Source organism: Rhodamnia argentea, chromosome 6, assembly GCF_020921035.1.
Source record: "Rhodamnia argentea isolate NSW1041297 chromosome 6, ASM2092103v1, whole genome shotgun sequence".
Classification (NCBI taxonomy): domain Eukaryota; kingdom Viridiplantae; phylum Streptophyta; class Magnoliopsida; order Myrtales; family Myrtaceae; genus Rhodamnia; species Rhodamnia argentea.
In genome coordinates, this window is record NC_063155.1 from 8,828,815 (window position 1) to 8,856,630 (window position 27,816).

General features: G+C 41.2%; 4 protein-coding genes and 1 pseudogene across 6 annotated transcripts; 3 read left to right on the forward strand and 2 right to left on the reverse strand.

Annotated features, from left to right (window-relative positions):
* Window positions 1-2,988: 2,988 nt before the first annotated feature.
* Window positions 2,989-4,419, reverse strand: LOC115741608 (ent-kaurenoic acid oxidase 2-like). Its single transcript, XM_030675595.1, has 5 exons — window positions 4,211-4,419; window positions 3,813-4,107; window positions 3,570-3,719; window positions 3,175-3,327; window positions 2,989-3,096 (listed from the first exon to the last, which is right to left on the reverse strand). The coding sequence occupies exons 1-5, from the start codon at window positions 4,417-4,419 to the stop codon at window positions 2,989-2,991; spliced, it is 915 nt and encodes a 304-aa protein (XP_030531455.1).
* A 4,373-nt stretch (window positions 4,420-8,792) lies between these two features.
* On the forward strand, window positions 8,793-11,321 carry LOC115741607 (annotated as a pseudogene).
* Window positions 11,322-11,921: 600 nt separating this feature from the next.
* LOC115741606 (protein NRT1/ PTR FAMILY 2.8) lies at window positions 11,922-14,281 on the forward strand. 2 transcript variants are annotated; one of them, XM_048280876.1, is made up of 3 exons: window positions 11,922-12,363; window positions 12,466-12,683; window positions 12,770-14,281. In XM_048280876.1, the coding sequence occupies exons 1-3, from the start codon at window positions 12,246-12,248 to the stop codon at window positions 14,198-14,200; spliced, it is 1,767 nt and encodes a 588-aa protein (XP_048136833.1). In that variant the 5' UTR covers window positions 11,922-12,245; the 3' UTR covers window positions 14,201-14,281. The 2 variants fall into 2 exon arrangements, with proteins under 2 accessions (XP_048136833.1, XP_048136832.1); XM_048280875.1 differs by having other exon boundaries at window positions 11,930-12,363; window positions 12,414-14,281.
* A 2,403-nt stretch (window positions 14,282-16,684) lies between these two features.
* On the forward strand, window positions 16,685-19,411 carry LOC115741454 (protein NRT1/ PTR FAMILY 2.11-like). The gene is made up of 4 exons (XM_030675357.2): window positions 16,685-17,126; window positions 17,220-17,437; window positions 17,664-18,217; window positions 18,332-19,411. The coding sequence occupies exons 1-4, from the start codon at window positions 16,997-16,999 to the stop codon at window positions 19,227-19,229; spliced, it is 1,800 nt and encodes a 599-aa protein (XP_030531217.1). The 5' UTR covers window positions 16,685-16,996; the 3' UTR covers window positions 19,230-19,411.
* Window positions 19,412-19,598: 187 nt separating this feature from the next.
* LOC115741453 (ATPase 11, plasma membrane-type-like) lies at window positions 19,599-26,396 on the reverse strand. 2 transcript variants are annotated; one of them, XM_030675356.2, is made up of 21 exons: window positions 26,143-26,396; window positions 25,933-26,052; window positions 25,740-25,838; window positions 25,517-25,654; window positions 25,269-25,403; window positions 25,018-25,197; window positions 24,721-24,927; window positions 24,536-24,655; window positions 24,272-24,391; window positions 24,044-24,166; window positions 23,846-23,950; window positions 23,599-23,743; window positions 22,640-22,804; window positions 22,201-22,439; window positions 22,010-22,042; window positions 21,769-21,850; window positions 21,494-21,654; window positions 20,960-21,145; window positions 20,691-20,873; window positions 20,441-20,616; window positions 19,599-19,940 (listed from the first exon to the last, which is right to left on the reverse strand). In XM_030675356.2, the coding sequence occupies exons 1-21, from the start codon at window positions 26,194-26,196 to the stop codon at window positions 19,844-19,846; spliced, it is 2,868 nt and encodes a 955-aa protein (XP_030531216.1). In that variant the 5' UTR covers window positions 26,197-26,396; the 3' UTR covers window positions 19,599-19,843. The 2 variants fall into 2 exon arrangements, with proteins under 2 accessions (XP_030531216.1, XP_048136526.1); XM_048280569.1 differs by lacking the exon at window positions 26,143-26,396 and having other exon boundaries at window positions 25,899-26,033.
* Between the last annotated feature and the right edge of the window lie 1,420 nt (window positions 26,397-27,816).

Sequence of the window (27,816 nt, forward strand, 5' to 3'; positions counted from 1 at the left end):
TTTCAACACACACATGGTTAATTTTAAGCATTTTCATTAAATTAAGGGCCAAAACATAAATTTATTTAAGTCATATACTCAGCCACCCCTACCATTAATATACACAGCTAGTCCAAAAAAGCCCAATCATGAATACAATGAGAAGAAACTCACCATTGATATTTTTATAGGTGCATGATAATACAACGTATCGGGAATTCTCTATTTTTGAGAAGTAACGTGTTGGTGTGTCGTGTCACGTGTCGATATCGGTGCCACTTAGCCATTGTCTAGATAAAAATTTTATACACTCACCTAAAATTATCGCTATTAGCTTCAACAATCTAACGAACTTTGCTAGTATAACGGTCTTTGAGCTACTGTGAGAATAACATCATATTATAAGTCACAAATACTTAAGAGAATGGATCCCATAATAATTTTTAATTATTTGCTATTTATTTTTTATGACCCAAAATAGACTGCTATTTTTAAAGTAGATTTATTTAAAGACAAGTACTTAAGTATTTCTCTTTTTTATATGTACTCTAAAACATGTCTTACTTAAGGACACTTATTTAAATGGCTCAGTTTACTTTGGTATTGCAACCTTTTAATAAACCACACGCAAAGATATGTGAAATTTTCAAATAAGGACTCGAAGTGCTTTTATTTTCTCAAACAAGGGCATGGTTTAAATATTATTTAAATAAAAACCTGAAGTGATCATGTAGTCTCAAAAAAGAGCCTGGCCTAAAGTGCGTTTTCGTCATTTCCCTTTTATTTTTGCGCAAAGTCGCCTACGGAGCTGCTACTCTCTGTCTTCTGTGTCCGCTCTTCTCTCTCTCTCTCTTTGCCCCACACTGCGTAAGAACCTCAAACCTCTGCTTCACAAGGTGGAAGCCTCCACTCTCAAACCAATCCCTGTCCCCATGGTTCTCCGCCACCCCCCACCTCCACCCTCATCAAGAGCTTCAACGCCCTCTACGACTCCATCCTCCACCCCTCATTCTCTTCCTCCCCTCCTCAACCTCCACCACCGCCGACCTCGACCTCGCCACCATCTTCGCCTTCGCCTCGTGGTTCTTCTTCTCCTCCTCGGGCCACTCCAAATCCATCATTGACTACACGGCTTTCATCCCCATCGCTACCCCCTTCGGCGCTGCTCGTCGACAATAGTGTCGCCATCCCCACCTACGTGGACTTCTGGCTGTCCATGCAAGAAATGGTGGAGGCCCGCCAGTTGTTAGACGTAAAGTCTGATTTGGACTCAGGCAAGGGTCGCAGGCCCTCGTGGAGGCACCGGCGACCCCCCACTAGTGGTGGGGTGACGGCCCTCTATGTGTTTTTCTTATTTTTTTTAATTTTAAAAAAACTAGAAAAAGGAAAAAAAAACAAAGAAGAAAATCAAATAAAGGGAAATGACGAAAATGCCCTTGAGCCTAGGCCTTTTTTTGAGACTTTATGCCACTTTACGCCCTTATTTGACATAAGGTTCACTTTAGGCCTTTTTTGATAAAATGAGGACACTTTAGGCCCTTATTTAAAATAATGTTCACTTCATACTTTTATTTGAGAAAACGAAAGTACTTTAGGCTTTTATTTAAAATTTTCCCTAAAGATAAGGTCACATTCGAAGACTTACGACATAAGCAAGCCAATTGAAAAGCGTGCAAAATAAGCAAGAGTCTGACTACATTCTGCCGAGTACAATCTTCAGGCCATCCGAGGGCCTTGGATGTGGTAGATGAAGTAGTTTTTACATCTGGATTTTTCAGTGCCCACCTACAAAATTTACAGATAACCATAAGAACACGTCCGATTAAATGCAGCAGCATGCAAGAAAATTCATCAAGTTAACAAAGTATCCAAACTTCTTTTTGCCCGGATGAAGTGAAAGCATGAGGTAATTTACTTGTATCCTACGCATAAATGACGCAGAAAAAGATCGATTTGCATCCTGGCGAGCATGTTCGCGGTGCATATTCTTGATCCCCCGCCGAAAACTTGGAAGGATCCTGGTTTTGCCGGTTTCTGTAGACATAAACGGTAAGCTGTTAAGACAAACAATGCGATGAATTATTCAGAAAATTCGGCAGATGGGTGAGACAATATCAACGTACATTCCATCGATCCAGGTTGAAGAATAATGGATCTTCGAAATTTCTTGAATGTGTAGGACCGGATCGAAACCACACGATAACTTTCCATCCATTAGGAAACACATAACCTGAAAGTCTTTGTTATCATCAGAACATGATTACAAAAGAACGAACTTCCAACATCTACAAAACTCACCCGTCGAACTTCTTTTACGTACCTTGATATTCGACTTCTCGATCGCCATATCGAAACACAAAACCCAACACATCCGCCATCCTAAGTATTTCTTCCATCACCTTAAGAAAATAGATGAATTAATTCAAGTTCGACATTTTTTGGGAGAATTACCAAAAAATTCTTAAACCTATTGTAATTGTGTCAATTCAGTCATAAACCTTTTGCATTTGTGCTAAGTCGGTCTTAAACCTTTTGTATTTGTACCAATTCAGTCTATCCGACCAATTTTGGCTAGCCAACGCTGACATGAACTTTTTAAATAATATTCGAATTTTTTTATAATTTTTTTTCTTGTTTTCTTAGAGTTAGGGTCACCGAGGGTTGAGATGCCCTTCCTGCGCTGGTCCAGATCAAGCGAGGCCATTATTGCCCTCGCCCTGACCAAGGAAGGGTCATGGCTTCCTCGTCTGGTCAAATCTGGGGAGGGCATCCCGGCCCTAAGTGGGGAAAAAAACTAAATGAAAGAAAAGAAAACAATTAAAAAAATTAAAATTATGATCTTACTATTTAAAAAAAGTCTACGGTAGCGTGGGCTGGCCAAAATTGGCCGGATAAATTGAATTGATATAAATGTAAAAGGTTTAGGACTGACTTGGTACAAATGCAAAAAGTTTAAGACTGAACCGACACAATTACAATAGGTTCCGGACTTCTGGTGATCATGCAGGATTAAAAAAGGGGCAATGAAGGGATCTTGCTCGTGTACTTCATCTTCGCAACATCTTCACTTGTAATGGGCTCTCCAACCTCATTCTTGCTACAAGCCTCGTTTTCCTCCTGCAAGAATCCCTCGTATAGCCATGTTATGCATGTTCAATTTCAGATCTTTCAAGCCCCAAAATGAATAGTTTCTACCCTGAGCTTATGAAGAACATCTGGGTACGAGGCAAGATAGTAAAAGGCCCAAGCGCAGGCTCTTGAGATGGATTCATAGCCTCCAATGACGAGGCTCACAATGTTATCCACCACCTCATCATCGTTCAACTTGTTCCCATCCTCATCTTCGATCTGCATGAGTTCGCCCATCAGATCGATTCACTTGTTCTAGTTTCGCTTCCTCCTCTCTAGCTCCGCCCTGAATATCTCCACCAGCTTCTTCCTACACCGTGCGATCCAATGGTTGCCATTTGAACCAAGGAAAGAATTTAAAACAACGGCACATTTGGCTCTTATTTGAGAAACTGAGGACATTTCAGGCCTGTATTGGGAATTTTTCCTGAACTCTTTATATGTTTGTGACAATTGCGTACCTGAAGGGCATAGGGGTATGCAGTCCCAGGAAGGCTAAAGGGTTGGTCTCCGAAACCAAGCATGAGACCATCGAACAGGGAAGAGACCTCATCCAAAAGTGGCCCTGGCTCAACGCTGGCAAACAGCTTCCCAATGTACTGGAATGTCATCTGCGGAGCGCTTCACATGAGTTTTCCAATACAAAAACCAGTACATCTCACTGCGGCCAGGAAGAATCAGGGTATTAGTTTAGTTCGTTTTACCTGCTTGACTTCATCGACTGCCGTTATGTCCTTGCGGTCAGACCATGACCGGAGGGAGGTGATGATGCGGGGCTGAATGAGGAGAGCAATCTTGTAGAGAGCTCTCGGGTGATCGCGGTGGTGATGAATTTCTTGAGCTTGTGTGTGTTCATGGGGCGGGGCTGATATGATGGATTTCGGTCCTACGTGGTCGTTTGGAGGCCATCTATACGGGAAAGCGACGTCGGATTGGAAAATGAACTTATTGGTGGCCAGTGTGTGCGTAATTATCGACGGAATCCCGAACAAATACGTCCTGTACAACAAAAGCTAGGTGGACATGTATTTGCAGGCGAACGGAAAATTAAACAATGAAAGACAGTTAAAGGGCATGAATCTAATAGAGATCTCGACGTCACCTCTGGCGCTTTGAATTGATGCAATCATCAGCTCGGCGAAGGGCCTTGAAGTACCAAAGGAAGGTCAACAGCTTTCCCAAAATGGGCAGTCCCATATTCCCTGGAGGATGCTTCTTACTGCTCTTCCTAATCCGAGCTTCGACGGGCATGACGTATCGCAGCTCATTCCACCACCAAATCAGCCATGCCGCCGCCGGAAGAACCACCATCGACCATGTCAACCATCACACAAACTCCATTTCCTTTATGCGCGTTCATGTGTATGTGTGCGTGGGGCTACGTCCATTGGATTTGCTTAACATATAGAGGTGAGTGAGTGAGTGAGTGAGTGGGAGAGATGCCATTTGTCTTTCATATCACATTTGGCGATGCCTTTCCCAAAAGGCGATAGTCCCCTAACCACCTTCAATCTCAAATTTAGATTTTATTTTATAGGCTAGGTAGTTTAATAAAGGAAAATTCTTCCCTGATTGTCTGACAATACTATCAGTTATTTCTAACCGTAGATTCATATACCATCACCACATGTTTTACATAAAACACTCATTAATTGAAAAATCGTGGGGTCGGAAATAATGACAATATTGTGATACTATCATGCTAGTGGGAACCTTTAATAAAATAGTCATAATTTCGTTACTAAAGATGAAATTTGATAATGAAAGTTTATCTCCGAGAAAGATATATCTAGGTGTGTGTATTTGTATGTTTACTTATAAAATGCCTACATAAAACAGAGATATACATGGAAAATTACCAAAAATGATTATTTACCTATTATAATTGTGTCGATTCAATCTTAAACATTTTATTTTGCCAATTAAGTTCTAAAAATTTTATATTTGTGTCAATTCAATCTATTTGGCTGGTCAGCGCAAATATAAATAATTTTAATAGTATTTTAATACTTTTTATTTTTTTATTTTTATTTTTTTCCTTCCTATTGGCCGACGAGCTATGGCTAGTGAGGGCTGTTGGAGCTCGCCGTCCACCGGACAAGGGCTTTGTGGCCCTCACTCGGCCTCCGCCGGACATGGCTAGGCCATCGCAACCGTAGGCGAGGTGGCCTTTCCCGGATCTAGGTGAGGCCATGGCCGCCTTCGCCGGCCCCCGACGAGAGCGCCTCGTTCATGGCTGCTCCTCGCGAACCCGCACCATTGCGAACTGCAACCATGGGCAAGGCTGCCCAACCCGGATCTAGGCGAGGTCAACATCGCCGGTTGCGAGCATAGGCGGGCGTGACCTCGCCAGCCGTGGGTGAGCTCTTGGGACTCTCACTAGCCAATGAGCTGTGGCTAGTGGGAAGAAAAAAGAAGAATGAAGAAAAATAAAAAAAAAAAAAATTGAAAAATTAAAGAACTTTAGATAATTTCACTCCCGATATACATAAATACAAAAGGTTTAGAAGTCAATTGGTCAAAAAAAAATAAAGAACTAAATTGATATGGTTTCGATAAATTTAGAACTTTTTTGATAACTTTTTCCCGATATACACATTGCGTCGGACAAAAACTCCATTGTCACGCAGAAAGAAGCTAATTGAGCACATTGTCGTCTCTCTATGTGCTGAACTCGATTAGAATAAAGAGAAGCTGTTGCTGCTTCAGAACAGAAGATGTCTTATCTTGGTTCAGCCTTCCCCGCTTGTGGTTGTGGACAATTCATGTCTCATCGGGGATTGGGTTAAGGGCTTCATTTCCCTATTAATTTAAGGTATTTTTGTGATACTGTTTCTAATATTCAATCTTTTCTTGTATTCACGAGTGTGACGGAAAATTTTTAGTTGCTCTCGAAGCACGATACTTCGGCGGTCGTGAGGGTAGTCGATTTTTTTTGTTATTTTCTCTCGAGAAGTTGTCAACGTATCGCCAGAGGTGTTGTTATGACGGAGTGTAATATGACACGACTGAAGAGGGAAAATACCAAAAAGTAAAAGTATTGCAATTGAGATAATTCAATTTTAAATATTTTTTTTCCAATTCAATCCTAAATATTTTGCATCCATGCCGATTCATTCCTTCCTATCAATTTTAGCCGAAAATCGTTGATGTGATACGATTGACCCAAACATGACCATCTTAAATAATATTTCAATATTTTTTGAATTATTTTATTTTTATTAATGTTTTGTTTTCTTTTCCTTTTTTTTCTTTTCTTTCTCTTTTATTTTTTTTCTTCTTCTAGCCGGCCGCCGAGCTCGGCGACCGGGCCAAAGGTGAGGGCCGATGAAGCTCGCCCGCCACTAGCAAGGTCGAGTCTTGCCTAGATTTGGCGAGGCGCGACCTCTTCTCTAGTTGGTCGCTGCACTCGACGGCCGATTGGAGGAAGAAGAAGAAAAAAAATAAAAAAATAAAAAGAAAAAATTAAAATTAAAATACAAAATAAAATTAAAAAAATTGAAAATTATTAAAATATGTCACATCATGTTAGTGATTTTTTATCAAAATTACTCGAAAGGATTGAATTGACACGACTACAAAAGGTTTAGGATTGAATTGATTAAAAAAAAAAAAAGCTTATGACTAAATTGTCATACTTATAATATGTTTAGAATTTTTTTGATAATTTTTTCCACTGAAGACCATACCTCATTTTATGTTGGAATGTAAAAAGGTGCAAATTCCAGTACCATTCGGAAAGGGTTTCTTGGAAACTTTAGCTTTTACGACGATTCTACTGTTTCTTTCTAAAGGGATTGGTTTTTTTGGGCATTGTGTAATTTGATAAGTGCCAAATAACTGTTGGTACAAAAAAATTCACTGATCAACTGATTTTCGGATAATTTTTTAATTTATTACAAACTTTTCTTACCTTTTACCTATTTTGTTTTGTATTTGTTTTTTTTTTTTTGGGTCGAAGTTTGTCTTTCTTGTCATCAACTTAAATTTATCAAATTCATATGAATATACTGATCTTTATTTGAGTGTCTTATCAATTAACATGCCCACTAGATTTTGATTAGTAACAATCATTTGAGTTACCTAATCACATTTATTAGGTGTCAATTTAGTCATAAACTAGAAAGCATGGACACTCTTCACATGCCTCCATATCATGTCGGACGTGTGACGGATACCGACAATTGTCGGACATGCGATCAACATGTGGTCAACAAATGTCAGAATCCGACACGTGGTCAGCACTCCTAACACAATAGTGACACGCAAATCCAGCATCTCGACATACGCGGGTCAATTTTAAACATTTTCAATAAATTATGGGTTAAAATGTAAATCTATAAAAATATATATACACTTAAGTCATATACCCAGCTTGACCAAAAGAAAAATTCATATATCATACCAACTCCAAAAACATCAAATCGTGAATCCCTAATAGAAGAAGAAAAAGAAACTTACCACCGATATACAATTAATATACAACGTGTCCTAAATTTTCGAAATTCTCTATTTTTTTTTTTATAGAAATGACGTGTCGTGTCGTATCACATGTCTCATGTCAATATCGGTGTTATTTAGGTCCTAAACCTAATACACTTGGCAAAGTGTCAAAACATGTATTAGGTATAGAAGTGTCAGAAAAGTCCTAAACCTATTGCATTTGTACCAATATAGGCATAAATCTTTTGACCTAGAGCCAATTCAGTCCTTCGGGCTCATTTTAGTCGGATATTGCTAAGTAGACACTGGACAGCCTACGTGGCACAATCGGCATTGACATGGTGAATAATATTTTAAATATTTTCGATTTTTTTATTTTTTCTACCTCTTTTTCGAGTTTCCTCCGGTGGCCGATTGTGGCCGACAAGGGCAAACGTGGATGTCTTTCATATCAGTTATATCAAGCTAAAATTAGCCGGAAGGATTGAATTGGCCCTAGGTCAAAAGATTTGGGATTAAATTGGCACAAATAAAATATTTAAGACTAAATTGATACTAATACAATATTTTTAGGACTTTTCCGACACTTTTCCCTTGTGGAAAGAGGTTTCATAATATTCCTTGAAATAATGGAGAGTTTGCAATCAATTTATCCTTCCCCAATATGATAAATGACAAACTAGGCATCTTCTGTAGGTGGCGACAGCTTCTCTCAGCTCTAATCAACTGTCAGCAGATGGAGAGACGATAACGTGCTCCCTGGCTTCGTTCGATGTGACAACGAAGTTTTTGTGAGACTCAATCTGAATGTGGTTAGGGAATGTCCCCATTCGGGACAGGCATCGCCAAATGAGAGATGAAAGACAAAGGGTATCTCTAATGATTTCCTGTGTCCTAATGATAGAGCTCATGCTTCCATATATTAAGCATATCCACACTTAGACCGTGAAGGAAATGGAGTTTCTGTGGTGGTTGACGTGGTCGGTGGTGGTTCTCCCGGCTGCGGCGTGGCTGATTTGGCGGTGGAACGAGCTACGATACGTCAGGCCTGTCGAAGCTCAGATTAGGAAGAGAAGCTTCCTCCGGGGAATATGGGACTGCCCTTTCTGGGAGAGTTGTTGACCTTCCTTTGGTATTTCAAGGTCCTCCGTCGACCCGATGATTTCATCAGTTCAAAGCGCCGAAGGTGACGCTGAGTTTTCGACTAAATTCATGTCCTTTCATTTTTCGCTTGCCTGCAAATGGATGCCCGCCTGGCTTTTGTTCTTCTTATTAGACGGAAAGTCGACTCGGGAGGGTTGAAAATTCGAATTTGCAAGATGTTTTCAGGTACGGCGACGGAGTGGGGATGCACAGGATGCATTTGTTCGGGATTCCATCAATAGTTACGTGCACTCTAGCCGCTAACAAGTTCATTTTCCAATCCGACGAAGCTTTCCTGTATATATGGCCTACAAATGACCTCGTAGGACTGAAATCCATCATATCAGCCCCGCCCCATGAACACGCCAAGCTCAAGAAATTCATCACTGCCGAGAGCTCCACAAGATCGCTCTTCTCATCCAGCCTCGCATCATCGCTGCCCTCCACTCATGGGCCGATCGCAAGGACGTGACAGCAGTCGATGAAGTCAAGCAGGTAAAACGAGCTAAACGAGTACCCTGATTCTCCCGGGCCACTGATTCTCCCGGGCCACAATGTGATGCACTGGCTTGTATTGGAAAACTCATGTGAAATGTTGACAGATGACATTTCAATACAATGGGAAGCTGTTTGCCAGCATTGAGCCAGGGCCTATTTTGGATGAGGTCTCTTCCCTATTCAATGGTCTCATGCTTGGTTTCGGAGCCCAACCCTTTAACATTCCTGGGACTGCATACCACCATGCCCTTCAGGTATGCAATTATCACAAATTTATAAAGAGTTCATTTCTCACTTAAATTGCTCATATTTACAAGTGTTTGAAAGATTTTATGGGTCCACGGCCAACTGTTCTAAAAGCTTACGCTGATAGAAGTAAACGTGATTTAACATTTATATATTCCAGCAGTATTAACTTTGCCGACTACGAAAATATTCTCTCTTTTTTTCCCATTTTACATGCTTTTCTGGTTTTTTTTGGTCAAATTTTTCTGAGTTGAAAATGGCAAACATTTGATGTTGTGTGCGATGGATGCAGTGTAGGAAGAAGCTGGTGGAGATATTTGGGCAGAGCTGGAGAGGAGGAAGAGCAAACAGAATGAGTGGAGTGATGATCTGATGGAGGAACTCATGCAAATGGAAGATGAGGATGGGAACAAGTTGAGTGATGATGAGGTGGTTGATAACATTGTGAGCCTCATTAGTGGAGGCTTTGAACCCATCACAACTGCATGCATTTGGGCCTTTTACTACCTTGCCTTGCACCCACATGTTCTTCACAAACTCAGGGTAATTGATCCATGAATTAATTAGGTTTCTTTTATTATTGTTTTCGGTGCTTAATGCAACGTCTCTAGATTAACTCACTCGAGGTACTGTCTGCTTTGGCCGTCCCGTACCGAGCCTTACGATGTTGTCCTTTGACGTACGGGTAGGCAATTTCCCATGAGGTCACTCATCTTGGTAGTGCTCTAGCCTGAGCATGCTTAATTTTGGAATTCCAAAGCAAAGCTTGTCTTTACATCAAAAAGCGGCTTCATAAGTTAATTCTAGCTATCACGTACATATACCCCAAGCACGTCTCTCCTGTTCAGTGTGCAATTCAGCCCTTCGCCATCCTAGAAGTCTAACGGGAGCCGCTCCTTGTCCGAGTCCTCTGACCCCGCGACTACTCCCCGTCCCCTCCAAACAGGGTCATTAAACTTAGATCTGAAAATTTACCATGCATAACATGGCCGTTTCATTTGTCATGTGAACTTTTGTAGGAGGAAAACATGGCTATTAGCAAGAACAAGACTGGAGAGCTCATCACAAGTGAAGATGTTACAAAGATGAAGTACACCAGCAAGGTTCATATTTTTGCCCCCTCTGTCATATCCTGCATGATCACCTCAAGATTCCCGTCTCACAATCCCCGTCTGTTTTTTCTTTTTCTTTTTTTATTAAGGTGGTCGAAGAGATACTCAGAATAGCCAATGTGGCAGCTTTCGTGTTTCGATCTGACGATCGAGACGTTGAATACCAAGGTAAATGAAAAGCAAACTTCACGGCGAGATTCGTAGATAGTCATGTTCTAATGATAAGAAAGGCTTCTAGGTTTTGTCATCCCCAAAGGATGGAAAGTTACAGTGTGGCTCCATTACTACCGATCCGAGCAATTTCGAAGATCCAGCATGCTTTGATCCGGATAGATGGAATGTATGTCAATATCGACCCACCCATCTACTGTATGTCTGAATCTTTCATTGCATTGTTAATGTTATTTACTTGCCGTTTACAACTACAGAACGGCAAAACCGGGATCCATCCAAGTTTTCGGCGGGGGATCAAGGATATGCGCCGCGGATATGCTCGCCAGGATGCAAAGTGCAATTTTTCTGCATCATTTGTGCATAGGATATAAGTAATTCTGCAATCCTTTGGGTTCATCCAGGACAAAAAAAAAATACTTTGGATCCTTTGTTAATTGAAATGAGATTTCTTGCTTTCTTTTGAATTTGATCTCATGTGTTCTTATGGTTGTGTGAAAATTTTGCAGGTGGGAGCTGAAAAATCGAGAGGTAAAAACTACTTATCTACCACATACAAGGCCCTCGGACGGAATGAAGATGGTCCTCAGCAGAATGTAGTCAGCCTCTGGTTTATTTTGCACGCTTCTAAATCGGCTTTGCTTAGATTGGTAATCTTCCAATGTGACCTTATATCGGCCGCCGGCCGTATAGATTTTGGACTTTTTGCATGATTTACCCTTGTTAAAATATTCCACGTCCGCTTCACTACGATTTGTATGCCGGAAATTTTCCAGCATAATCGATTGTAATAGATATTGTAACGTGTTATCTTGGGTCATTTTGTAAAGTCATAATACTCTTCTGTATGAAATGTACACGAACATTATGCAATTCTCCTCCTCATATTCTTATCACGGTATCGGAACCGCCTTCTGCCTAAATTTTTTGCATGTGCGGTCCTTGTTTGTCAAATTCCGCGCGTCATTCCTAAGCCAACTACCACGTGAGACGGGAGTTAAATGATCCGACATCGCTTATTTACGAGGTTCATATGCTCTTTATTTATAAATATATCTAAAAAGTTCGGGCCCGATATTACACTGCTCGACCCGCTACAGTCGCAGCATCACATGTGCACGACGATGCTGTGACCAGAGAATCGTTTTCACAATGCCGGGTGCGAAGAAAGTGGAGGCGCAGGCAACATGTTAAGGCTAAGACAAATGCACACGCAACGCAAGTTTAGGATCACAAGTGAGTCCCTAACAAAAACCCACAAGAAACCAGCTGAAATCCTAACAATCCTAGAAAACGTGGGACTAAGAAACTCGGGACCAGATTCATATGTCGCCCGGAATGTACCAAGGAACGCCTTTCGTTTCCCCATCTGAGCTTCTTTACCAACATGTTTCTGTAGTTTAATCAATCAGCTGGTAATCGCTCGGTGGGTCGCTTGGGAGAGTTTTCTCTCGAAACTCTTGAAAACTTTTATACCTGGAACACGTCGAGAAAGGAAGAAAAGCCACCTCGGCGCACGGTGATATGAACAGCACAGAGGACGCGATTGGTTCGGCTAACTCGGTAAATGAGGAGAACCCTTCACACTCTGCTGCAGATGGTAAGAAAGCAGGAGGATGGAGAGCCATTAAGTACATTCTAGGTAATTCGATATTCAATTTACGCACCTCACTTCAGTTTCACATTGTCTAGGGATCTATCATTTGATGCTGAATGTCAGATTTTCTTGTTTTGATTTTGAAAGGGAATGAATCGTTCGAGAAACTAGCTTCGATGAGCTTGGTGTCCAACATATCGGTGTATCTGCGTACCGAGTACAACATGGGCGGCATCCTTTTGGTTAATGTGGTGAACATCTGGTCCGGTTCCTCGAACGTCGCATCCCTAGCTGGCGCTTTCGTTTCTGATACGTACCTGGGCAAGTTCCGAACTCTCCTTTTTGGTTCGTTGGCATCTCTCTTGGTAAGCTCCCTATTCGTGGTCGTCGTCAATAAATTTCCAGGTGTCTGGTCTTGATTTCGATAATCAGCGGAAGTTTTCGTTTATAGGGCATGGGGACCATGACTCTAACCGCGGGTATACCACAATTACACCCGTCCAAGTGTACCGGTGAATCGAATTGCCCCCAGCCTAGGAGTTGGCAGCTTGGTTTTCTCTTTGCTGGACTTGCCCTCTTGGCCATCGGAGCAGGCGGCATTAGGCCTTGCAATATCGCGTTTGGGGCCGATCAGTTCGATACCAGAACAGAAAAGGGAAGAGCACAATTGGAGAGCTTCTTCAACTGGTGGTACTTCTCCTTCACCGCCGCACTCCTCGTAGCTCTCACTGCTGTAGTCTATGTTCAGACCGATGTTAGCTGGGTTCTCGGCTTCGCCATTCCGACCGCTTGCCTTGGACTGTCCATATCCATTTTCTTGCTCGGTCGTAAGACTTATATCTGCAAGAAGCCTCAAGGAAGCATTTTCGTGGATATGGCTAAGGTGCTCGCAGCCGCATGTCGGAAGCATCGCCAAACTCTTGGACCCGATCAGGAGCAACCATCCTATGATCCTTCGCCAGAGGAATCAGACCCGGGGGTGGTCAAGCTAATTCATACGCATAGATTCCGGTTTCTGGATAAGGCAGCTCTTATTGTCGATCCGAACGAATTGGATGGTCGAGGAATGTCGAAGAACGGCTGGAGGCTGTGCAGTGTTCAGCAGGTGGAGCAATTCAAATGCTTGTTAGGAATCTTGCCAGTTTGGATAACAGGAATCGCCTGTTTCATAGCCATGGACCAGCAGACCACGTTCGGGATGCTTCAGGCTATTCAGATGAACAAATCGATGGGACACCACTTCGAGATCCCGCCAGGTTGGATGACCCTCTTCTCCATGATAGCGCTCTCGACATGGATCTTCATCTACGAGCGCGTTTACATTCCCCAGGTGCGGAAAACCACTAAGAAGGACAAAAGATTGACAATGCAGCAGAGGATCAGCACAGGGATAATCATGTCGATTCTGTGCATGTTGGTCGCCGGAATCGTAGAGAGGAAGCGTCGAGAGTCGGCCTTAAGCCGGGGTTCGTACGAATCTCCAGTTACCGTCGCATTACTCCTGCCGCAATTCGTCCTATCAGGAATGGTCGAAGCATTTGCAGCAGTGGCAATTTTGGAGTTCCTCACCACACAAATGCCAGAGAGCATGAGAACCGTCGCTGGCGCAATCTTCTTCCTCAGCTTGTCTATAGCAAGCTACATAGGCTCCTTTCTTGTCAATATGATCCATCTGATCACTCGCAAGAACGGGAAATCGCCATGGTTGGGAGGTCATGATCTTAACAAGAACAGGCTCGAGAACTACTACTACATCATTGCCGCTGTCGGCGCGGCAAACTTTGTATACTTCAATTTCTTCGCCTGTCGTCATGTTAAAAACGTCGAACTTTGTGTAGACGGGAGAGAGATCCAGTTGGAGATTTCCGCTTCTCGCCATTGAGGAGATCTATCCGTATGTAAAGTGTGACGACAGATATTGAACATACCGGCGAAATACAGCACAGAAATGTATCTAAAACCACGCTATTCGCACATTTTCAAAGACCTGATCCAAAGTTCTACTTGATCTGGGCACACAAGATCAATAGCAGCATAATTACCTAACTGCGAAAGATGTTCATGGACAATATTAGCATGAATTATTCAGTCTACCGCAATTAACGGTGAATAAGAGCAAGCCTTTTCCTCGAATGAACAGTAGGGAATATTCACAGGCTGGGAATTACATTCTTTCACCAAGCCTGATTGCCATTTTTCAACCTATGAGGGCAGTTCATGGGCCATAGTTGGTCATAACTCCATGCTAGAAGAGGTTAGCGGTTTTAGGTTTCATACGGGTTTCACTTAAAATCTACCCGTTGGAATTGGTTTGTCAATTTGGAACATGAAACCTACTGAACATATCTGAGAACCTACTTTGTCACAGGTTTTCAAGTCGGTTCCAGGATCTACCTAGTCATAATTGAACGATTGCGGTGAATCATAATCTTTAGTGACCACCACTTGAGTGCTATAATCCACTGACAACAACTCATATTTTGAAATATGAATAAATATAAAACGTTGACAAAGTAAAAATCTTAGTCATAAATATCGTTAGAAATAGAAGCTTAGGCTAGTGGTCCTAGATTTCACACTCATCATTGGACGCCATGGAATACCGTAGAATCGTGCGAACACATATGCAAAAAAAAATAAGTAACACGGAAATTTATTCCAGATTGAGGTTATGTTCCACCTGCTTGGAACCTATTTGTCGGGACCGGTTCCGTAATTTTTGAAACCCGAAACCTACCCTGCAAATCCTGAATCCCGAAAACAGGCCCATTCCGAACCAGTCAGATTTTAAGTTTTACGTTCTACACGATGCTTCCCCTCACTCCTTGCGCTTTTCCTAACTTCTATATAGAACCTCATTACACATAGCAGAACGGCTTACAAGAGGTCTCGATTCCTTTTACAAAGGCCATGAGATGTGTCAACCTCTTTTGCTTGGACCACAAAGATCACACGAATTTATGCAGTTCTTTTTTTTTTTTGCTTTCTTATTCAAATGATTAATCAACCTCTTTGCTTGGACCACAGAAACGTGGTTAGCATGTCTGGGCTGATTCAATATTTTTCAATTCCCTCGTATCCCAAAAAGAATATATATGCGGATATCGATAAAAAAAAATGTTGAAATTCTCGTCATTTAGGTCTAATCCCAAATCTACCTCTAACTTATTTTTCCTTAAAGAAAAATTATCAGTTTTTGCTCTAATTTCAAATCTACCCCTATTAGCCTTTTGTAAAAAAAATTGCTTTGTCCCTAATTTTGATATCCTAGAGCAAGTTCATTTTGGAGAATTTCAACAATTATTTTAGAGGTGTATTTGTCATTGATGTGGAAATGTCACGTCAATCCATATCTATCACCCAATTACTTTGTTGCAGTGGATTTATTATCAACATGGAAATTAGCCGTCAAGCCGGGACTTGATCACATGGGTAGATTTGAGAATAAATTAAAAGTCGGTGATTTTATTTTAGACAAAAAAAAGTTTGGAATAGATTTGGGAATGGACCTAAAGTAAAAGGTTTTTTCCATAGACAAAAAAAAAAAAAAAAGGTTCGAGATAGATTGAGACTAAATCTAAAGTTTAAGGTTTTTATGGGAAACAGGCTCCTAGGTTAAAGTAAACTGTGTTCCTAAATTGTCTCTAGGTGGCAATCTTATTAACCAAAAGGGGAATGGGAAAAAAAATTGGGTCTCTCTTATCCTGATAGAAGTGAGTGCGAGTTGCTTTACATCCCCTTTGCCCACTTTATATGAGTTGGCCTGAATTTTGGTGGTGGGAAAGTAGTCATCTCTGTCATCACCTGCAAGTTATGATTTTTACTGAAATGGCCACTACTTAGTGGGCAGAGAGAGAGAGAGAGAGAGAAGATTTATCAGTACTGCTGCAGTTTTCTCTAGTTCATTTGAGGCTTTGGTTTGACCAGTGGTTGCAAGTTGCATCACATCTTGAGATGTTCAAATTTTATGCATAAAACACTACCAAGTTGTGGCTTTTTATACAACGACAATGCAGTGTTCCCTAAGCTCCTTTGTCTGATTTTGGACATGTCTTAACAATCCAGATACAACCAGGAATCTTTTCTATCATAAGATCCCGTTTTCGCGCTTCCGTTTAGCGTTAATGTCCGTACTCGGTTAACCTCGTTAAGAGGTTTCGTGCCATAATAGATAATAGACTACAGAGACAGCAGGCCAACTTGCACTTTAGGGGACTTAATTCGTCAGTTATGACAGGCGCGGTCCACCATTGACTCACATGCCCTCAGACAGCTTCACACTCTAGGAAAGATTAATCTATCTGATAAGAGAGATTGACATATGACTAAGTACCCTCAAAAAGCAAAACTCCTATTGTCCATGTTGTGCTTATTTTAGCTGCCCCGTCCCTCCACAGTTACGGTGTAACGGATTCCTGGTCCACATTCGATCTGGGTTGTACGGTGCTGGTGTAGCATTGACTGTACAAGAAGTGTCATACACGGAGCCTGGGAGTGGTGGGTATATCTGAGACGAAAATACACAGGAGGGTTTGAGAAATTGGCAGGTGGGGCTTAGGAAGGGCATGGAAATTCCGTTTCTGGTTATGACTCAATTCTGCACTGACCTGTTGCCCCCACAGGCCCCTATAAAGCCCAGACAAACAGGCAGATAAGGCTGTAGGCGAAAGAGAAGCTGATGGACAAGAACGAAGGAGAAAGAATGGAGAAAAATGAGGAAGAAATGACGGACGAGGACGAGAGAGCTGCCGTGACCGGTGAGCTGAAGATCAACTACAGAGGATGGAAAGCCATGCCCTTCATTATAGGTGAGGCTGAGAGCTCATTGGGTATTCATGTTCTGCTCTTTTTTGTCTAGGAACCATTTCCTGAACTTCCCATTTGGTATGGAATTCTTCCAGGGAATGAGACTTTTGAGAAGCTTGGAGCCATTGGAACCTTGGCCAACCTGTTGATCTATCTGACCAAGGTATTCAACATGAAGACCATCACGGCCGCGAATATCATCAACATCTTCAATGGCACTGCGAATTTCTCTACCTTGCTGGGAGCCTTCTGCTCCGATACCTACTTCGGTCGCTACAAGACCCTGGCGTTCTGCACTCTTGCCTCTTACATGGTGCCCACTGCCTAATACTTTCTGCATCGTCTATTGAATTCAGTGCGTAGATTTTCAATCTAGCAGATGAATAACTGATATGCCACTCAAATCCGACCATGAAATGACTAACAGATAGAAGTAGATGAAATGCGATTCGCAAAATGCATTTTACTTAAATTAGGTGACTCAGGGATGAAATTGAAGCTAATTGTCTGCCTAATATCGTTACCATTTCTCTGTGAAGGGGCTTCAAGTGATACAACTAACGGCGGCCATCAGGGACCTGCACCCTCCGCACTGCGGCAGCCGGAAGTTCTGCACCGGACCCACTGGAGGGCAAATGGCGTTTCTCATATTGGGGTTCGCGCTGCTAATCACAGGAGCCGCAGGTATCAGGCCGTGCAACTTAGCTTTCGGAGCTGACCAATTTGATCCGAAAACCGAATCTGGAAAGAGAGGGATAAACAGCTTCTTTAACTGGTATTTCTTCACCTTCACTTTTGCCCAGATGGTTTCCTTGACGCTCATAGTCTACGTGCAATCGAACGTGAGCTGGGCTATTGGTTTAGCGATTCCCGCAGTCTTGATGCTCATATCTTGTGCAATCTTCTTCACGGGTTCTAAGATATATGTGAAAGTGAAAGCCACGGGAAGTCCAATCACTAGCGTGGTACAGGTCCTAGTAGCTGCCATTAAAAAGAGCAGTTTGAAGCAACCAGAGCAGCCATGGCTTTCTCTTTACTCATACACACCAGTGAAGTCTATAAACTCTAAGCTTCCATATACAGATCAATTCAGGTATCCAGCCTACACCAACATTCCGATATAGAATTCTACCAAGTGAACAGAAGCTCCAATTGGCAACTTCAACAAACCAACAACTCTCTGTTGAATCCTCTGTTTTCTTGACAGGTTCCTAGATAAAGCAGCAATCAAGACATCCCAAGACCAATTAAATCCAGATGGGTCGCCAGCCAATCCGTGGAGACTCTGTAGTATGCAGCAAGTGGAAGAAGTGAAGTGCTTGACGAGGGTCATTCCTATATGGGCTGCCGCGGCAATATATTTTGTTGCAATAGTCCAGCAACATACTTATGCAATTTTTCAGGCCACTCAAGCCAATCGACGCCTTGGAAACAGCAACTTCAATATCCCGGCAGCTTCCTTCGCCGTGTTCTTGATGCTGAGCCTCACCATCTTTATACCTATCTATGATCGGATCATTGTCCCTGTTTTGACGAGGCTCACGGGCAAAGAAGGCGGTGTGACAGTCCTTCAAAGAATTGGCATCGGCATCTTCATCTCCATTATCTCCATGCTGGTATCAGCCCTAGTCGAAAAACAACGGAGGACGATAGCTTTAACTAGGCCAACTTTGGGTAATGAACCAAGAAGAGGAGCCATTTCGTCTATGTCGGCTTTATGGCTGGTTCCTCAGTTCGCGCTGGCTGGCCTAGCCGAAGCCTTTGCTTCCATTGGACAAGTCGAGTTTTATTACAAGCAATTCCCTGAAAACATGAGAAGTGTTGCTGGGTCTCTATTCTATTGCAGCATTGCAGGTGCAAACTACTTGAGTAGCCTCCTGATATCAATTGTCCACAGAGCGACTGCCGGAGCAGAAGGCGGAAATTGGCTTCCAGAAGATCTAAACAAAGGGAGGTTAGACTACTTCTACTACCTTATTGCTGTCTTGGGTCTTCTAAACTTGGGTTACTTCTTACTATGTGCTCGGTGGTACAAGTATAAAGGAACTCCCAACGCGATCCTTGACTCAGAATCAGAGAAGAAAACCAAAAAGCCTATCATATGATGTATTTGTGTAGAACACGTACCAGGTATCTGCCTCTTGTAGATGACTGTAGCAGTATGCAGCAAATAACTATTGCAGACCCATAGTGAGTGAAAGCGCTGAGACATAGTATCTCCAATGTCATGTATTCGTTTGTAAACTGCATAAAATGTGAGCAGAATTAGTCTTGCATGGTCAGATTACCTAATCAAGGAAAAGCGACAAAAATTCACTTGTTCTACCACAGAGGTCCCAACCTTACGACCACATCATTTGATCGCAACCATGTTTTTGTGATCCAGACAGTGGTTTATTCACCGAAGATTCAGAAAAGATGCCAGAGCATCATGTTTTGTAGCCGTAAGTTAATAGATAAATAATGGGACAAAGTTGAAAGATATAGAACTTGCCGGCATCATATATCAACTAAACCAACATTGTAAAGGCGCTTTTCAGCCCAGTATTTGAGCTAAGTAAAGTGATAAATACTAAACCATTAACAACAGCTCATCAGTGCCTTGAGGACGGAAAATAGGAAATACTAGAAGTACGGCCTAAGCCTCATGATATTCTAATTACATCATCACTCTGAGCTGCACAGAATGTGTAAAGCTATGACAGCACTGGGATCTTCTTCAAACAGTGTAGCCTTGCTGTATCCCGTCTATGTCCAGCCCCTTCTGTCGGAAAACTGATTCAACATGACCTTTGAATGTGCGAAGTTCTCTCAATCTAAAAGAACAAATGAAAAAGAAATCAACCACCAAGATGGAAAAAAAAGAACAGAGGAGTTCAACAGACAAAAGACAACGCAATTTGGTAAATCCAGATATCAGCAAGCAAAGCTGATCAGACATGCTTGTACATTTTAGATATGTTGGTACAGTACGCTATTTGAAAGTGAAAAAAAGGAGATAAGTTTTTTAATATCAACTTACTCCGAAAGCTAAAAGGTAGATTATCACTTCAATCCCATTGATGATTTATCTTGTTCAAAGTACTGTCTATACTTAATAAAATATGGAATGAACTGAACTTCTGATCTCCATCTGTTGATAAGCTATTATAATTTTAGCCATAATCATATGATAACGTATTTCCCTAAATTCAACTTCCAATGTTCAACATCCTCATCATAAATTCTTCGTGTTTCACATGGAATATAGTGCATGGATGATGTACTGGTTTACCATCTCAAAGCAAAATACTGTAATCCTAACATTACCACCTACCTAGCAATTTCAGCCCTTCTCTTAGCTTCCTCAGCCATTTGATTCAACTCCGTGACATGAGTCCGCTGACTGAACTTTGCGTCAGGAGCTTGCAAGCCATGTAGCGTTCTTTGTGCATGTGCCCACTGAAGTTTTTGATGTTCCTTACCAAAATCTTTCTGCCTCGTAAAGGCGGTCTGCATTAAAAGCAAATGCATCAGAACACACTCCCTGGTGAACTATAAGCAGTAAACAAGAGTTACATCCATACCTTTTTCTCAAGGATGTGGTACCAAGCTCTCCCGCTCAGTGCATAGCGAATGAGGAACTTGATAAAATCAAGCGGGATATAGCAGATGATATTGTAAAGCCAGATCACACCGGCCCAGCCCCAACCAATGCCTTCGATAGCAGCAAATCCCCAGTTTGCATAGACAGCAATTAGAGTGGCAATCTGTTCAGAATGTACAAAGGATTAATCACTCTTGCACAAATCTAAACAAAATCAAAGAACGAGGAAGCAGGTGGTTAACAAATTACCAGCTGAGCAATCACAAAGGCCACTACTAGCAGTAATCCAGGACGCTCAACGTAAGACCAACTCCGGGACCGTGTCACAAATATTAGAGCCTGACTTATAGTGCTGACTTGCAGATATATTGCTGAGGCGAGCTTCCGAAAGTCATGATGAGCTGTTTTCTCCAGAGTGGGCACGGCAAATACCCGCTGGAAAATTCCAGGTGACAGTATCTCCATGAGTGGAACTCGTTCGAAGTTCGCAGAAATAAATTAATGTGAAGTACAATGAAGATGACAATTTGCATTTTCACACCAGAAAACAGAGTAAGCAAATTATTTACTTAAGGCCATCCTGAGAAGATGAAAACAGTGCCATGGATTTAGTGAATCCATCACTTTCAGATGCTACTAACAACATATGCAACATGAATGAAACACAAACATACCATGTTTCATTCATGCTCTAGTGAGAACCAGATGACCATACATAATCTAGGAGTGACAGTAAAACCTACAGCAACACCAATAATCTGAACTATGCAACAATTCACTAACCGGGAAAAAGTTCGTTTTGTATGCTGCCCAAAAGAATATGACTGTCATCATTGCCAAGTAACTGCCAAGGACAATGCCAGTAGTAAAAATCTCTGCCAGTTTCCAACTATCTGGAAGAGGAGACGGTTTAACTCTATCCTTTGATATTGTCATGATAGTCCCTGAAATTTCAGCAAGTAGTTAGTAGAAGCACAGACCTATCGAAACCGTCACCCCAGCCAGAATTACTTAGGCAATTAGCTGCTGTTGGGGATCAAATGGGAGGAGTGACTAACCATCATTGAGGATTGCTATGATCAGGACCATAAAAGGTGGAAAGTCAAACTTCCATATGAGGGCCAGCAGCATGAAACCAAGCTGCCACCATTGAGAAGGGAAAATATATTATGTTGGAAAAAACACGAGGTCATGATTCTGAGTCATGTGATTTTGGGTGCAGATAAAACAGATTATTTGGCTAGAGATCAGGAAAATGCTGACAGTATGATATGTAAAAGAAAAAGGTCACCAACTCACCACAATACGGATTGTAATGGAAACAGCGTAGATCTGACAAAGGAGACAAATACATAGGAAAAATGGGTTAAATTGGAAATCCATTAGTGAAGAAATAATGAACATACTCCAATCAAGATAATACGGCAAATTATCTTATCAAGCTTTGTGTAAGAAATTGATAGAGGACTAAAATGAGGCCCAATACATACAGTGTAGTTTTTCATCCTTTGGAATATCGCACGGCTGGTCAGAACAGCGCTAATAATCACACTAAGGCCAGGTTCTGTGAGGACAATGTCAGAAGCACTACGAGCTGCATCAGTTGCATCAGCAACAGCTATCCCAATGTCAGCTTTCTTGAGAGCAGGAGCATCATTCACTCCATCTCCAGTCATTCCACAGATGTGCTTCCTCGCTTGCAGTCGTTTCACAATTTCAAATTTGTGCTCTATACCCAAAACATTGCAATGAAATTAACAACAACGATCAAGTATTAGTTACCAAAGACTAGCCGCCTCGCCATCCCGATCAGAGAGAGTATGGACATGAATAAAGAACACAGAAAAGGGTTGAAGAAACATGAAGAATACAGAATAGGCGCTCGCTTGTGGGTAGTTTTTTGTATCCATAAGCAGATGAGTGCCATACCAGGGAAAACTCCAGCAAAGCCATCAGCCTTTTCTATCAGCTCATCAGTTTCTAATGCCATACTGGACACATCCTTGTTTTGCCCCAGCAAAGCAGATGAAGGATACATGTTAGTCCCCATTCCCAAGCGACGACCGGTTTCTTTTCCAATGGCCAGTTGATCACCTAATAAAGGTCACAGTGCTCAGTCAGTGCTCAACACGATCAAAAAACTGAAGAGCAATATCTATTTTTTCATCATAATGAGATCTTTACTGAAGAGCTAGAATATCATTCTACTCACAACTTTGCACGAGAAATGAAGCATGATTTTATGTCATCCCAAGACTAACCATGTCAAGAAATGCAAACAGAATGTGTGTCCAAATGGGATGATAAAATGTTAAGCATCTTATTATGTCTACTTTATTCTCCATAGTATTTGTCAGAAAAGTTCCCCTCACTGCCCTCTAGAACAGACATGAAAAGAGGAAAATAACCAATGAAAGCTTTTGAACATTAATGCTGACTTAACTAAATAACAAGAAAAAGGACATAATCAATATGGTATATTAGGACTTTGAATTTGAGGACGTAAACATTACATGCAAATGCTGCAGTATGAAAAAAACTCCCAAAATGTTTGCCACACTGCAAAGGTACCTGTTCATACTTAACAAGATCCGATGGAGCACCAAAGGAATTTTTTTCAAGCGCACATCACCAGAAAAGAGCCGAACCATAGCGTCACATATAGTGAGCACTCAGTTCTTCAGACTTACCATTCATGAAGCAAAAAGAAAAGATAAATGATGAATACAGATGCAAAAAGTCCAATTCATGACAACTACTACGCTGATTTATGCACGAGGACGGGCAACACAACCGAGCAAATATATGTTTACTTCTGGATCACCAAAACTAGACCCATTCTTGCTCAGGCCAATCATATTTGGATATGAGGATAAATAGAGACCAACCAGTAATCATCTTAACATTCACTCCAAGATTGAGAGCCCTTCTTATGGTCTCTGCACTGTCATGCCTGGGTGGGTCAAAAAGAGGCATGACACCGATGAACTGCCATGGGCCTCCAGCACTCTCCTTCTGTCCTTCAGGAACCTCCTGGATGTACAAACCGTAGCATGAAGTCAATTCCGAACAGAAAGGTCAAAAAAACTAATGTGAGATCTAGGTAAACAGAACTTAAAGAACGTGTTCAATCACCTGATATGCCACAGCAAGAGAGCGTAAACCACGCTCTGCAAACTTATCAATCACACCATGAACTTTGCGCTCAATTTCTGACTTATTGTGTGCAAGGTTTAGGATCTGAGAACCACATGAAAGGAGGAAGCGCTGTCAAATTAATCCAAACATGAGAAAATTGAAGCACTGTTAAAGAGGCATAAAATTTCAATTTACCTGCTCCGGGGCACCTTTGCTCACTCTGTGCATTTTACCTTCACGATCAATGTAAGTCAAAGCAGTTCGCTTGTCAGTGGGATTGAAAGGAAGAAAATGTACTTCTCGAATGCCAGCCCGAGCCTTTGCATTGCCAAGAAAGATGGAAAGAGCATTGAAAATCAAGGATTAAAAATTAGACTGGTTACCAAAAAAAATTCTGAATCTAACTACAGACTAAATAGTCACCTCCTTGGGATCTGCAAGCATCCCCACTATTGCAGCATCTATTGCATCTTGGTTCTCCAATCTAGAAGCTCGTGCTGCCATCAAAACAACAGTTTGTTTGTCCACTCCTTTTGCAAACACCTGTAAGTCATGTACGAAGAATCCAAAAAAGGAGTTCATGGGAGAATACCAACGAAAAGACACTCCTAAAACCAGAGACGAAAGAACATGCAAAAACACAATGACAAAAGCGAAAAATACTCCACGTGCATATAGATGACCAACCTCAATAAGATTCTGATCAACAGTAAGTTTGTTCAGCGTGAGCGTCCCGGTCTTGTCACTGCAAAGCACATCCATCCCAGCCATCTCTTCAATGGCGGTCATCCTCTTGGTGATGGCTCCCTAGAATCAAATTTAGCAGATCAGCAATCACACTCCCTCTAACACTGTCAATAAAAATAACTCACCTGTTGAGATAATCTATGGGAGCCAATAGCCATTGTCACAGACAACACAGTAGGCATAGCAATTGGAATTCCGCCTATGAGTAGCACGAGGAGATTGTCAATTCCAGAACGGTACTCCCGGTGTTGAATTGGGTACATGACAATTATCTCGACTATCATCCCCAACGCAATTGAGCATATACAAAAGTTCCCAATCGCAGTCAAAACCTGAAACACATTGATAATAAAAATAGTTGACAACCTAAACACGTCAAATAGCAAGCAAAGCCTAAAGTATGTTTAGAATTATCGCCTTGCCTTCTGGAAGTGTCCCACTTGGTTAGTCGTATCAACTAGGTGGGCAGCCTTCCCGAAGAAGGAGTGGACACCAGTTGCAATAACCACGGCTTCAATTTCACCTTGTTTGCATGTGGATCCCGAATAAACACCATCTCCAGGGCCTTTAGACACAGGAAGAGACTCGCCCGTCAAAGCAGACTGCAGGGTAGTAAGTCTCAGTAACGGGTTACCTCGTCGTTTGAAACCCAATGGCAACAAAAAAAGGTCACCTGGTCAATCTTCAGAGGATCTCCTTCGAGAAGGCGAGCATCAGCCGGAATTATGTCTCCAAGTTTGATACTGATAATATCACCAGGAACCAGGATTGAAGCATCCTGCTCACCCCAACTTCCATCTCTAAGAACCTGCATCATACATCCGAATCAAATCAACCATTTTATCACAACATCCAAATGTCAAAAAACATCCAAATATCACTTGATCGCAATTAATAGAATACGTTGCCGCAGTCCCCCACCTTAGCTTTGGGAGCTAGACGAGCCATAAGCGCAGCCGCGGCGTTACCGGCATTGTTCTCCTCGATAAAGCTAATCGTGGAGTTCATAAACAGAAGAGTGATGATGCCTATGAAATCTTGCCAATCTGGAGGCTTGCCCTGCAAAGGAAGAATCAGAAACAAAAAACTTCAATTTAACGCTAAAAACATAGGGCGAAAGAACATATGAGGAAGAATCACCAACCCCTCCATTTGTAAGTGCAATGGCCATGATAGCAGCAACCTCCATGACCCAGGACAGGGGATTCCACATGAACCCCAAAAACTTCAACAACTTGCTCTCCTGAAACAAATCAGCAAGTGCAAATCTTTATCAACCACAAAGACCCACACACACATACACATTGATCAAAATCAGAAGACAGTGATCTTAGTGCCTTTTTCTCTTCAAGCTTGTTGTGGCCAAAAAGGTCCAGCCTCTGCTCAGCAGCGGCTGAGGTGAGGCCTTCTCTGGTGCACCTCAGGGACTGAAAAACCTCCTCAATGGGTATGTTTTCCTGCACTCACCAACCCAGAAATTCACATAAAGTTTCAAACTTTACACTCGCAACGCAAAAGGCTCGCTTCTTTTGGCTAAGATCTGTTACCAAATCGACGGCCTCCTTCAGCACAGCCTCCAAACCTTGACCCTTCTCTTCCATCTCTTCCTCTCCCTCTCTCTCTCTCCCCCTCCACCTGTCTCGACCCAGAACAATCCCTGCGAAATTCTTCCAGGAAATATTAAGTACAGAGGAAGACGAAGAACAGAGCAAGCAATGGGAGTGCTAAAATAGAGTACGAAGGACGAAAAGGAAAGAGCTTTTTCTCTGAAATTTTTTTTTTTATGTCGTTTTCTATCGCTTTCACATACAAGTCCAGAGATTCAAGAAAAGCGGAAACCTTTTCACGTCAAAAAAGAAGTAACAGATTCTCCGCAAATTTCTTCCGTGCGGGGTCGTACGGGGCGTGATAGTGGTCGGTACCTTGTACTGCTTTATGGGGGAAAAAAACCAAAGTGAAAAAAAATAAATAATATCACGAAAAATTTTAAATTGATATATTAATAATAAATTTACTTTAAATTATTTTTTTAATTATAAAAAATCTTAAATCAGTGTACTTATGATAAATTTACCCCAAATTAATATATTAATGACAAATTTACCCACCGTTAGTTTTCTTTAAATTTAACGGTCAAATTACTAAGTTAGATGGCACGTGACGGTTTATGGGTATACCATTTTAGGGTTTTCACCCTCTATTTTTCACAAGTATATCAATTTGAATTTTTTCGTGATATTAGCCCAATTTAACAAATGGTAAATTTGTCACGGATGTATTAGTTTGAAGTTTTTCATGGTCAAAAAAATTATTTTGGGATAAATTCGTCACTGGTGTAGCAGTTTATGATTTTTTATTATCAAAAAAATAGTTCGAGCTAAATTTGTTACAAGTGTATCAGTTTGAGATTTTTCTTTTTTTAAAAAATTAGTTTAAGATAAATTTATCACAGATGTATCAATTTGAGATTTTTCGTGATATTAACCCAAAAAGGAAACCTCTAATTATATTATGTCAATTGCAATTATTAACCTACTGGTAATCCTAGTAATGACTCGTTCTTGCACATTTGGTATGCTTTTAATTAAATTGGATTTAGTTTTTTTAATCTTTAAAGCTCGCATAATTAGATTTTTTTTTTCAAATTGGGGCACTTTAAATCTTGCAAAGTACATAAATTTTTTGGGTTTTCATCTGACTTTTTTATAGTTTTCAAAAGCTAGAATGTTTTCTTAATTTTCAAATATTGAAAAATGAAGCAGATCCCAAAAGATCCAGGACTCGTGATATTTTTGTTTGCCGTTGCAGATTTTATACAACAGAAAAAGATTCACAATTAGAGATAAACTGGTGAAGTCATCGTTATTATCTGATGCACTTTTAAGTTTGATTAAAGGCCTAATTAGTCACTTTTCTTTCTAATTACTCGTATCCTTTTTTTTAAACTCGTCTAGTTTTTATTTACACAATAGAGGGTATTTCGGTATGTGAATGATAAATATGATGACGAACTCAAACTGTTTTTTTTCTCCTTTGTTTCGTTTTAAAACTTTCATTTTCGGCCAAAAAGGTATTTCTTCCGTATTTTCAATCAGTGCATTATTTGTGTGTTTGCTAGTACAATGAAAAACAAAACGTATAATATATTTGTAATATTTGAGAGGGACAATGACACAAATCATCCATAAACTTTAGCCTAATATGAATTGTGGTCCTTGAAC